The sequence below is a fragment of the Moschus berezovskii genome, chromosome 6 (assembly GCF_049115385.1).
Source record: "Moschus berezovskii isolate FMDL1 chromosome 6, NW_MosBer_1.0, whole genome shotgun sequence".
Lineage (NCBI taxonomy): Eukaryota > Metazoa > Chordata > Mammalia > Artiodactyla > Moschidae > Moschus > Moschus berezovskii.
Window position 1 is genome coordinate 13,811,243 of NC_142465.1, and position 13,365 is coordinate 13,824,607.

Here is a 13,365-nt window from a genome sequence, read left to right on the forward strand (position 1 = left end):
TTGTAAAGACCTCACCAGACATACTCCCATAATTTACATTTTAAGATAACAGGATTAGCCAGAAAGTTTAATCCAGAGACTGTCCTCAGACAGGATACATTATTGTTATATAATCCTAAGGAATGTAGAGGAAAAAAGTTTGTCCTTTCTTCCTCCTTGAGAATTCCAGACCCCTCCCTCCTTGGGGACCCCTAGACTTCTTATCAACCTGCCTAGGAAATGACTGTCTCAAGTTCATATTTTGAACATGTTTGAAATACTCAAGTGCCTGTCGTGAAGGCAATTGGGCATATAAATTTAAAACTCACAGAAAGGATCCAGGGTTGAATATACAATCTAAAAGCATCACCATATGTTGGGTGTTCAAAGTCAAGGATGAGGTAAAGTCACATCAGGGTGAGTGCAGATAGAGTTGAAAAGAAGCATGCAGCTGTGTCCTCAGGTAACAGGACATGGAGACTTTGGGAAGTCAAGGAGGAGCCAGTCAAGGACTAAGCAGGAGTGGCCAGTGAGGTGGGAGGAAAGTCAGGAGAAGGTCATGTCTTGGAAGTCTAATGGATAGATATTTTAGATTAGAAGCAATTTGTTTCCTACATCAAGTGCTACTGACAGTGAAGTGATGCTGGTTTAGTCACTAAGTCGTGTCTAACTCTTGCTACCCTATGGACTGTAGCCTGACAGGCTCCTCTGTCCATGAGATTTCCCAGCCAAGAATATTGGAGTGAGTGACCATTTGCTTCTCCAGAGGATCTTCCTGACTCAGGGCTGGAACTTGCGTCTCCTGCATTGCCGGTGGTCTCCTGCATTGCAAGCAGATTCTTTACCACGGAGTTACCAGGGAATCCCCTGACAGTGAAGTAATGGCACACAGCTGATTAGTGGTTTGGCAAGATGAAGGTCATTGATGACACCATGAGAGTACGTTTCATGGTTAAAAGTGAGGAGAAAATGCCTAACTGAAGTGGGACTAAAAGAACATGATAGGCAAGAAAGTGGAGGAAACGGGTAAAGGCAAAATTTGAGAAATGTGGATATAGAGCGGAGGACAGAACACAGCAATAACTGATGTGTGCTCACATGTATACGATGTGTGTGTGTGTGCACGCTTAGTCGCTCAGTCGTGTTTGACTCTTTGCAGTCCCATAGACTGTAGCCCACCAGGCTCCTCAGTCCATGGGGATTCTCCAGGCAAGAATACTGGAATGGGTTGCCATGCCCTCATCCAGGGGATCTTCCCAACCCAGGGATCGAACCAGGGTCACTTGCAGGCAGATTCTTTACCTGCTGAGCTACCAGGGAAGCCCCATACAATGTATATATCATGATAGAAATAATTCAGTGATGAGAGAAAAACTAAAAATAACAACAGAGAGGAAAAAACATCAAATCTAAACTCTCACTAGGTAGGTGGAATGGAATATAGTGCAGAGGTGGGCCAGGTTTTAGATAAGAAGGCAGTTGGAGAGGAGTGGTAGGAAAATATATAGTCCTCTTTGACTGTTTTTATTTTCCTGATGAAATTAGAAGCAGGTTTATCAGGTTTGAATAAAGAGGGGGAGGAGAGGCAGGATGTTTGTGGAGAAAGATGGTGAAAACAAGCATAACAGAGTGGAGGACTGAATTAACTGGAAGATAGATAGGCTGCCAAGTGATGGAGAAAGATTGAGATTTGAGGTTATAAATTAAAGTAAGGCTACCCACTAGTGTTCCTGCCTGGAGAATCCCAGGGACGTGGGAGCCTGGTGGGCTGCCGTGTATGGGGTCGCACAGAGGCAGACACGACTGAAGTGACTTAGCAGCAGCAGTCAGCATGGAGTGGTATTTTCTTCAGACATGTTCATCTGTTGCATTGTGGATGTAGACTAGCCCTGAGTTCAGTTTAATCAACCTTGAAATTTTGCAGGAAAGGAGGATAGAAAAAGGAGTTGATGGAGATTTCTAGGAAGTGATTTTAGTGATAGACTGTCTGACCTAGTAAGCAGGGGGATGAGAATGTTAAGAGTGGTGATGGACAGTGAAGACTTGATGAGGGTCAGTGACTTGTTGAATTGACAGTATAGTGGTTGGTCAGCTGGAGATGTAGATAGTTGCCAAAGAGAGGAATATTGGCAGTTATTGGTAATGAAGGCCTCAGGTGTTGCCATGAAGGCTACAGGTTAGAGTGAGGCGGAGGAAAAAAATATTGGAAGTGTGGAGCTCAAGGAATACAGAGTCTAGGGAATTACACAGGTTATTTCCATCAATTTGACATCTCGCAGTGGTAGAGAGGAGTCAGGTGATTGCATTTTTAAGATGTTTGGAGAAATGGCAGAGAAGCACTGGATGATTGTCTTAAAGAAGGGGTAACACCTAGAGTTCTTCAGGAAGAGAAAAGAACAGATCTCAATATGGAAAGGGTTCTGGGCTCTCCGGTTACAGAGATGATGAGAGAAAAACAAATTGCTACCAACCCAAGAATGCTATGTTGTAGTATTCTCAAGCAGTTTTAAGATTTCACTTACAGTCAGAAGGTTAAGGAAGCAGAGTACTTGTTGAGGATTTTTCTCAATTTAATGCATTGGTTTAGGAAGATACTAGGGAAGATTTTGAGTATTTGGGGAGGGATTGTAGGATTATATTGTTATATCAAGCTGTGCATCGAATTAAAGTTCTTCCCAAAGTTTTGGAAATGTTAGCATTTTTATGTCAGTTTTTCCTGTTAAATCTGCCTTAGATGTAATACACTGCATAACAGGTTAACAGTGCGGGTGAGGGGTACTTTTCTATATTTTCAAGGCTTCTGAATTTTCTTTACTAAATTTATTAGTGTATAATAAATGGATATTTATATCCATTGTATTTAGAATACCAGTAAAAAGGTTGAATTCTTTCTCTTGAAGGAAAAGAACTTGTAATGGCATTACGAGTATTGGCAATGATAATATGTATATATATATCTAGTTTATATTGTTTAAACCTCAAGTTAATCATTATTGTTCTATGAAGGCAATTTTAAACCATTATCTTTCCAACTATGGTCTTTCATCTCCTGCAAGTATTTCTCTATGTAAATGCATTGCTTACAGTTTCAGCTAGTGAGATTACATTGATGGCTTTCTCTCTGTTTCTGATTGGCTGATTGTGTTGGTATTTTGCTCTTGTTAATTTTTCTGGGTAGAGAATTCCAGTAGTTTTTCAATTGGTATCACTTTTCTGTCTAATTGTGACCTAAGTTAAAGTTGAGTTTCTTCAGAGAGAATATATGTTTGCTTCTGCTAGTTGCTTTTGAGTAATGGCAACTCAGTATTACAAATGCATTTTAATTTCTATTCTGAAATAGAGGTCTTTTCAGGCTATATTTGTTGCTCAGTCGCTCAGTCATGTCCAACTCTTTGCAACCCCATGGGCTGCAGCATGCCAGGCTTCCCTGTCCATCACCAACTCCCAGAGCTTGCTCAAACTCAAGTCCATCGTGTCAGTGATGCCATCCAACCATCTCATCCTCTGTTGTCCCCTTTCCTCCTGTCTTCAATCTTTCCCAGCATCAGGGTCTTTTCCAACAAGTTGGCTCTTTGCATCAGGTGGCCAAAGTATTGGAGCTTCAGCATCAGTCCTTCCAATGAATATTCAGAGTTGATTTCCTTTAGGATTTACTGGTTTGATCTCCTTGCTGTCCAAGGGACTCTCAAGGGTCTTTTCCAGCACTACAGTTTGAAGGCCTCAATTCTTTGGCACTCATCCTTTTTTGGGCCCCACTTGTAGCTTAGATGGTAAAGCATCTGCAATGGTAAATGTAAACAGTCTGCAGTAGGTAAAGAATCTCTTGCAATGCAGGAGACCTGAGTTTGATTCCTGGGTCAGGAAGATCCCCTGAAGAAGGAAATGGCAACCCCTTCCAGTAGTCTTGCCTGGAGAATCCCATGGACAGAGGAACCTGGCAGGCTACAGTCCATGGAGTCGCAAGAATCAGACATGATCTAGCAACTAAATCCCACCACCATCCTTTTTTATTGTATAGCTCTCACACCTATACATGACTATCGGAAAAACCATAGCTTTGACTATATAGATCTTTGTTGGCAAAGTAATGTCTCTGCTTTTTAATATGCTGTCTAAATTTGTCATAACTTTTCTTCCGAAGACCAAACATTTTTCAATTTCATGGCTGCAATCACCATCCACAGTGATTTTGGAGCCCAAGAAAATAAAGTCTATCACTGTTTCCATTGTTTCCCCATCTATTTGCCATGAAGTGATGGGACAAGATGCCATAATCTTCATTTTTTGAATGTTGAGTTGTAAGCCAGCTTTTTCACTCTCCTCTTTCACCTTCATCAAGAGGATCTTTAAGTTTTCTTTGCTTTCTGCCATTAGGGTGGTGTCAAATGGATATCTGAGATTATTAATATTTCTCCTGGCAGTCTTGGTTCCAGCTTGTGTTCATCCAGCCCAGCATTTCACACGATGTACTCTGGATCTAAGTTAAATAAGCAGGGTAACATTATACAACTTTGACATACTCTGTTCCCAATTTTGAATAAGTCTATTGTTCCATGTCTGGTTCTAAGTAATTATATATGTTCCATGAATTTGGGCTACGTATGCTCATAGGGATAGGCTTACTGTTCCAACAATGCATAGTTTCTTTTTTTCTTTTTTCCTATTCCACCTCTCCATCCAGAGGCATAAGAGGAAAAAAGTTACTTTTCTGTCCTCTTTTTCTTGGTAGGTTCCCTTCTCACTCCTTGTTCTGTGAGAGTGAACATACCACATTGCACAAGTCTAGGAAGAACCACTCAGGTTCTCTTCAACTCTGCTGAAGAATTCAAAGTGCCCCCAGAATTGGTCCATATCATGGGTCTTGTTGAAATTGCATTATTTGGGGATCCAACACTTGATGCAAGGATATTTTTTACCCTTCTGCTGGCCCAGGGTTTTATCTTCTTTTTCTGGCTCTCCACACAGCAGTTAATACAGAAACTCAGAGTCACCAGGATTGACCATTACCCTGTAAGTGAGAGCAGGCTTTAGTTCCAGCTTTCATTTCAGGACTCTTATTTTTACTTTGTTTTTTGCTTGTTTGTTTTTTTTTTTGGTCCAGCATAGATTTCTGACTTCTTTGCCAGCTCTGCAATTCCTTACAAGAAAAAGGTTAATTTTATGTAAAGTTTTACTTCTTTTAATTATAATGATCATTCAACTTAGTGTAGCTTTTCTAATATCCAATTTTCTAGAATTGGAATCCCATATGTAGTATTAGTAGTTGATTATATGTAGAGAACCATTTTGTGGCCATTACATTCAATATAATAAAAGCATTAGTAGATACAGGAAACTGGTGTTTTATTTATTGCTAAATTGTATCCTTGGACTTCCCTGATGGCTCAACGGGTAAAGAAACCACTTGCAGTGCAAGAGAAACAAGAAATGCAGGTTTGATCCCTGGGTCAGGCAGATCCCTAGAGAAGAAAATGGCAATCCATTCAGTATTCTTGTCTGGAAAATCCCATGTACAGAATAGCCTGGAGGGCTACAGTTTAGGAGGTCACAAAGAGTCAGACAAGACTGAGTGACTAAGCACACACATCCTTAGGAGACTGTTATGTTAACAGGTTATTATATGGAGGTTATTATACCAGGTTATTATATCCTTTCCTTTTATCTAGGAGAGGATACTTGCCTTGTCATAGATCATGTTGTATATCAAAACTAATCTATTAACCATTTGTATGTTATTATTAATTAAAGGCAGAATCAATTTTTAAGTGTTTTCAAGTTCTCTTTCTTGTACAGGTAGCCTGTACCTGTGGGTCCTGAATCCACAGGTTCAACCAACTGTGCATTGAAAGTATTTGAAAAAAAGTTCCAAAAAGCAAAACTTAGATTTCCTGCATGCTGGCAGGCAACTATTTACATAGCATTTCCATTGTATTTACATAGTATTTCTATTGTATTAGGTATTATAAATAATCTAGAGATGATTTAAAGTATACAGGAGGATGTTGTTAGGTTCTATGAAAATACTGTGCAATTATATATAAGGGACTTGAGCATCCTTGGAGTTTGGTATCCATTAAAGGGGTGGGGGCATGGGGGCCCTGGAACTATTTCCCTGCATGTACCACGGGAACCATGTATCTGCATGTTCTGCTTAGTAAGACAGTTTAGTATAGTCTCAAGTATTTTGATAAAAAATGTCATCGAATAAACTTTATTTTGTAGAGTTGCAGTATGAATTTTCTTTGAGATGAAAATTTTCTTGCACAGTTGCAAGTGCTATAATATACCCATATTTTTCTACATTTAGGATATTTATTATAATTGCATTCTAGTCAATGTTCTGATGTGTGTCTGTGTGTATGGGCTTTCCTGGTGGGTCAGTGGTAAGAATCCCCTGCAATGCAGGAGCCGCAGGAGACACAGGTTCAATCCCTGGGTTGGGAAGATCCCCTGGAGGAGGGCATGGCTACCCACTCTAGTATTCTTGCCTGGAGAATCCCATGGACAGAGGAGCCTGGTGGGCTACGGTCCCTGGGACCACAAAGAGTCAGACATGACTGAAGTGACTTTACAAGTGTGTATATGTGTTTGTATTCTAGACCATGGGGGTGAAAACGTCAGCAGAGTACATTATTAGTGTAGAATTGTTTATGCTGTATATATATAAATTTTTTTTCAGTGCCTGATAGTGCCCCAGAAAATATTACTTACAGAAATATTTCCTCTGGAGAGATTGAGCTGTCATTCTTCCCTCCAAGTATTCCCAATGGAATTATACAAAAGTATACAATTTATCTAATGAAAAGTAATGGAAATGAGGAAAGAACGATAAACACAACTTCTTTGATCCAGAATATTAAAGGTAAAAAATATAATGTTGGATATTTACGTTTATTTTGACTGAGTGACCACAAATCATTGGCTTGTTGCTGTAAGTGAGAAGTGTAGTTAGTTTTATACAGAGTGTGACAGTTCCGGCTCTTTGATTCAATAAGGTAGGAGTTTATTGCAGATCACATGAAAGAAGACTCTTGTTTCTTTTCCACGTTTTTCTATGTTGTTCTGTCTTAATAATAGGAGTTACTATTACAAGAACTACATTTTCACTTAGTTTTTACTTTTGGAAGGTTGTTAAGAAACATTTCATAGTTTTTTTTCCTGCATATAATTAAAGGTTATTTTGTAAGTCTTATCTATCTTGTTTCTATTTAGGACTGAAGAAGTACACTCAGTATACAATTGAGGTGTCAGCTAGTACACTCAAAGGTGAAGGAATTCGGAGTGCACCCATAGATGTGCTTACTGAAGAAGATGGTAAATATAGCAGTGAAGAGTTGATAAATGTTTAATCTGTCATGTTTCAAAAACCGTATATATAAAATGAAGATATAAGAATTCTTGCCTTGAATAGCATTTATATGCTGTATCAGCTCTATATGGAGATCTCATTGTCATGGTTTAAAAGAAGCTTGCAAAGTCATATTTATGTTCAGTAAAATCAGGTATAAAATGTATTTTTTATTCTTAAGTCATTCATACTCTTTAAAAAGCAGTAATTTTTTTCCATGGGAATTTTGATGCAAATAGCTTGAACATCAATCTGGATATGTTATGACCATGTTTTTCACTTTTAACATTCATAAGAATAGACATTTAATAAGTTTTGTCAACCTGCAGCATTTTTAAAATTTTTTATTGAAGGATAATTGCTTTACAGAATTTTGTTGTTTTCTGTCAAACCTCAACATGAATCAGCCATAGGTATACATATAACCCTTCCCTTTTGAACCTCCCTCCCATGTCCTATGTCCCATGTCCCTCCCCATCCCCTCCTCTAGGTTGATACAGAACCCGCTATTGAGTTTCTTGAGCCATTTAGCAAATTTCCGTTGGCTGGCTTTTTTACATATGGTAATGTGAGTTCCGTCTATGGGGTCACACAGAGTCGGACACGACTGAAGTGACTTAGCAGCAGCAGCAGCAGCAGTGTGAGTTTCCCCGTTACTCTTTCCATACATCTCACCCTCTCCTCCCCCCTCTCCACATGTCCATAAGTCTGTTCTCTGTTTCTCCATTGCTGCCCTGTAAATAAGTTCTTCAGTACCATTCTTCTAAATTCCATATATATTTGTTAGAATACTTACCTTTCTCTTTCTGACTCACATCACTCTGTATAATAGGCTCTAGGTTCATCCACCTCAAATGCACTCCTTTCTATTGAGTAATGTTCCATTGTGTAGATGCACCAGCTCTTCTTTATCCAGTCATCTGTCGGTGGACATCTAGGTTGCCTCCATGTTCTAGCTATTGTAAATAGTGCTGCAGTGAACAGTGAGATACATGTGCCTTTTTCAATTTTGGTTTCCTCAGGGTATATGCCCAGGAGTGGGATTGCTGGGTCATATGGTGGTTTTATTCCTATTTTTTAAGGGAATCTCCATACCGTCTTCCATACTGGCTGTATCAATTTACTTTCCCACCAACAGTGCAAGAGGGTTCCCTTTTCTCCACACCCTCTCCAGCATTTATTGTTTGTAGACTTTTTGATGACAGCCATTTGACTGGTGTGAAGTGATACCTCATTGTAGCTTTGATTTGCATTTTTCTAATAATGAGTGATTTTGAGCATCTTTTCATGTGTTTGTTAGCCATCTGTATGTCTTCTTTGGAGAAAAGTCTATTTAGGTCTTTTTGCCTCTTTTTGATTGCGTTGTTTGTTTTTCTGGCATTGAGTTGTATGAGCTGCTTGTATATTTTGGAAATTAATCCTTTTCACTTGTTTCATTTGCTCTTATTTTCTCCCATTCTGAGGGTTGTCTTTTCACCTTGCTTATAGTTTCCTTTGTTTTAAAACAAAAGCTTTGTTGTTTAAAAGCAAAAACTTTTAAGTTTAATCAGATCTCACTTGTTTACTTCTGTTTTTATCTCCCTTACTCTGGGGGGTGGGTCATAGAGAATCTTGCTTTGATTTATGTCATCGAGTGTTCTGCCTATGTTATCCTCTAAGAGTTTTATAGTTTCTGGTCTTGCATTTAGGTCTTTAACCCATTTTGAGTTTATCTTTGTGTATGGTGTTAGGAAGTGTTCTAATTTCATTCTTTTACATGTAGCTGTCCAGTTTTCCCAGCACCATTTATTAAAGAGGCTGTCTTTGCCACATTGTATGTTCTTGCCCCCTTTGTCAGAAATAAGGTACCCATAGTTGCATGAGTTTATATCTGGGCTTTCTATCTTGTTCCATTGGTCTGCATTTCTGTTTTTGTGCCAGTACCACACTGTCTTGACGACTGTAGCTTTGTAGTATAATCTGAAGTCAGGAAGGTTGATTCCTCCAGCTCTATTCTTCTTTCTCAAGACTGCTTTGGCTATTCGGGGTCTTTTGTGTTTCCATATGAATTGTGAAATTTTTTGTTCTAGTTCTATGAAAAGTGCCATTGGTAATTTGATAGGGATTGCATTGAATCTGTAGATTGTGTTTGGTAGTATAGTTGTTTTCACAGTATTGATTCTTCCTACCCAGGATCACGGAATATCTCTCCATCTGTTTGTGTCTTCTTTGATTTCTTTCATTAGTGTCTTATAATTTTCTGTGTACATTTCTTTTGTCTTCTTGTGTCAAGTCGCTTCAATCATGTCTGACTCTTATGCGACCCCATGGATTGTAGTCCACCAGGCTCCTCTGTCCATGGGATTCTCCAGGCAAGAATACTGGAGTGGGTTGCCATACCCTCCTTCAGGGGATCTTCCTTACCCAGGGATTGAACATGAGCCTCCTGTTGCTCCTGTATTACAGGTGGATTCTTTACTGCTGAGTTTTCAGGGAAACCTCATCTCTCCCTTTGCTGCTGCTGCTGCTAAGTCATTTCAGTCGTGTCCGACTCTGTGCGACCCCATAGACGGCAGCTGACCAGGCTCCACCGTCCCTGGGATTCTCCAGGCAAGAACACTGGAGTGGGTTGCCATTTCCTTCTCCAATGTGTGAAAGTGAAAAGTGAAAGTGAAGTCGCTCAGTCATGTCTGACTCATAGTGACCCCATGGACTGCAGCCCACCAGGCTCCTCTGTCCATGCGATTTTCTAGGCAAGAGTACTGGAGTGGGTTGCCATTGCCTTCTCCGCATCTCTCCCTTTACATAAAGCTAAATACTTCAGTTTATTCCCTGCTATGAACATATGAAGGCCCGTATGTAGTTTTCAAATTCACTGAACTCAACTTCCAAAGAATAGCTTTTTCGGGGAAAAAACTAATAAATGGAAACTATAAGAAATAAAAATTAAATTCATGAGTCAAGCATGCTGGGTATTCATTAAGTCACAGTTATCCTTTACTAAGCCAAATCCAGTGTCATCATACATTAAGTAACAAACATTACATACAGCAATCTTAAATGAAGACTTCCATTGTAATGGCAACAGGAGAACTTTAATTCACTGAATCATGGTATGTTGTGATTGCAACTTTTTAGGGGACTTAGTGTCAACTCCCACAAACGCCTAGTGCATTCCTCATGCCTTCATCTCTCTCTCCCTCAGCCCTGTCTCCTTAGGTAAGTTTATTCCTAGATATTTAATTCTTTTTGTTGCAGTGGTGAATGGGATTGATTCCTTAATTTCTCTTTCTGATTTTTCATTGTTAGTATATAGAAATGCAAGTGATTTCTGTGTATTGATTTTGTATCCTGCAACTTTGCCAAGGTCACTGAATAGCTCTATTAATTTTCTGATACTATCTTTAGGGTTTTCTATGTATAGTATCATGTCATCTGCAAACAGTGAGAGCTTTACTTCTTCTTTTCTGATCTGGATTCCTTTTATTTCTTTTTCTTCTCTAATTGCTGTAGCTAGGACTTCGAAAACTTTGTTGAACAATAGTGGTGAAAGTGGACACCCTTGTCTTATTCCTGATTTTAGGAGGAATGCTTTTGGTTTTTCACCATTGAGAATAATGTTTGCTGTAGGTTTATCATGTATGGCCTTTACTATGTTGAGGTAGGTTCCTTCTATGCACATTTTTTGAAGAGTTTTTTTTTTTTTTTTAGGTAATTATTTTTTATTGGGGGCAAATTATTTTACAATATTATATTGGTTGGTTTTGCCATACATTGATATGAATTTGCCCCGGGTTTACATAAGATCCCCTTCTTGAACCCCCCTCCCACCTCCCTCCTCCCTTTATCCTGCCTCTGGGTCATCCCCGCATGCCAGCCCCGAGCATCCTATAACATGCATTGACCCTGAACTAGTGATTCGTTTCACATATGACAACATACGTGTTTCAATGCCATTCTCCCAAATCATCCCACCCTCACCCTCTCCCATAGAGTCCCAAAGACTGTTCTATACATCTATGTCTCTTTTGCTGTCTCATATACAGGGTTATCATTTGCATCTTTCTAAATTCCATATATATGTGTTAGTATACTGTGTTGGTGTTTTTCTTTCTGGCTTACTTCACTCTGTATAATAGGCTCCAGTTTCATCCACCTCATTAGAACTGATTCAAATGTATTCTTTTTAATGGCTGAATAATACTCCATTGTGTATATGTACCAAAGCTTTCTTATCCATTCGTCTGCAGATGGACATCTAGGTTGCTTCCATGTCCTGGCTATTATAAACAGTGCTGCAATGAACATTGGAGTACATGTGTCTCTTTCAATTCTGGTTTCCTCGGTGTGTATGCCCAGGAGTGCGATTGCTGGATCATATGGCAGTTCTATTTCCAATTTTTTGAGGAATCTCCACACTGTTCTCCATAGTGGCTGTACTAGTTTGCATTCCCACCAACAGTGTAAGAGGATTCCTTTCTCTCCACATCCTCTCCAGCATTTATTGCATGTAGACTTTTGGATAGCAGCCATTCTGACTGGTGTGAAATGGTATCTCATTGTGGTTTTGATTTGCATCTCTCTGATTATGAGGGATGTTGAGCATTTTTTCATGTGTTTGTTAGCCATCTTTATGTCTTCTTTGGAGAAATGTCTGTTTAGTTCTTTGGCCCATTTTTTGATTGGGTCATTTATTTTTCTGGAATTGAGCTGCAGGAGCTGCTTGTATAATTTGGAGATCAATCCTTTATCCGTTGCTTCATTTGCTATTATTTTCTCCCATTCTGAAGGCTGTCTTTTCACCTTGCTTATAGTTTCCTTTGCTGTGCAGAAGCTTTTGATTTTAATTACATCCCATTTGTTTATTTTTGCTTTTATTTCCAATATTCTGGGAGGTGGGTCATGGAGGATCCTGCTGTGATTTATGTCGGAGAGTGTTTTGCCTACGTTCTCCTCTAGGAGTTTTATAGTTTCTGGTCTTACATTTAGCTCTCTAATCCATTTTGAGTTTATTTTGGTGTATGGTGTTAGGAAGTGTTCTAGTTTCATTCTTTTACAAGTGGCTGACCAGTTTCCCAGCACCACTTTTTAAAGAGACTGTCTTTTCTCCATTTGATATTCTTACCTCCTTTGTCAAAGATGAGGTGTCCATAGATGCGTGGATTTATCTCTGGGCTTTCTATTTTGTTCCATTGATCTATATTTCTGTCTTTATGCCAGTACCATACTGTCTTGATGACTGTGGCTTTGTAGTAGAGCCTGAAGTCCGGCAGGTTAATTCCCCCAGTTCCATTTTTCTTCCTCAAGATTGCTTTGGCTATTCGAGGTTTTTTGTATTTCCATACAAATTGTGAGATTATTTGTTCTAGTTCTGTGAAAAATATCGTTGGTAGCTTGATAGGGATTGCATTGAATGTATAAATTACTTTGGGTAGTATACTCATTTTTACAATATTTATTCTTCCAATCCATGAACATGGTATATTTCTCCATCTATTAGTGTCCTCTTTGATTGCTTTCAGTAGTGTTTTATAGTTTTCTATGTACAAGTCTTTTGTTTCCTTAGGTAGATATATTCCTAAGTATTTAATTCTTTTCGTTGCAACAGTGAATGGAATAGTTTCCTTAATTTCTCTTTCTATTTTCTCATTATTAGTGTATAGGAATGCAAGGGATTTCTGTGTGTTGATTTTATATCCTGCAACGTTACTGTAATCATTGATTAGCTCTAGTAGTTTTCTGGTAGAGTCTCTAGGGTTTTCTGTGTAGAGGATCATGTCATCAGCGAACAGTGAAAGTTTTACTTCTTCTTTTCCAATTTGTATTCCTTTTATGTCTTTTTCTGCTCTGATTGCTGTGGCCAAAACTTCCAGAACTATGTTGAATAGTAGTGGTGAGAGTGGGCACCCTTGTCTTGTTCCTGACTTTAGGGGAAATGCTTTCAGTTTTTCACCATTGAGGATAATGTTTGCTGTGGGTTTGTCATATATAGCTTTTATTATGTTGAGGTATGTCCCTTCTATTCCCACTTTCTGGAGGGTTTTTATCATAAATGGATG

General features: G+C 39.0%; 1 protein-coding gene across 2 annotated transcripts in view; it reads left to right on the forward strand.

The window, feature by feature from the left end:
* PTPRQ (protein tyrosine phosphatase receptor type Q) overlaps positions 1-13,365 on the forward strand; it is a 258,466-nt gene that overhangs the window by 42,330 nt on the left and 202,771 nt on the right. For both annotated transcript variants that reach the window (XM_088836825.1, XM_088836826.1), the window contains 2 exons: positions 6,659-6,841; positions 7,192-7,293. In XM_088836825.1, coding sequence (XP_088692951.1) covers positions 6,659-6,841; positions 7,192-7,293 — 285 coding nt within the window. The remainder of the gene's footprint in view (positions 1-6,658; positions 6,842-7,191; positions 7,294-13,365) is intronic.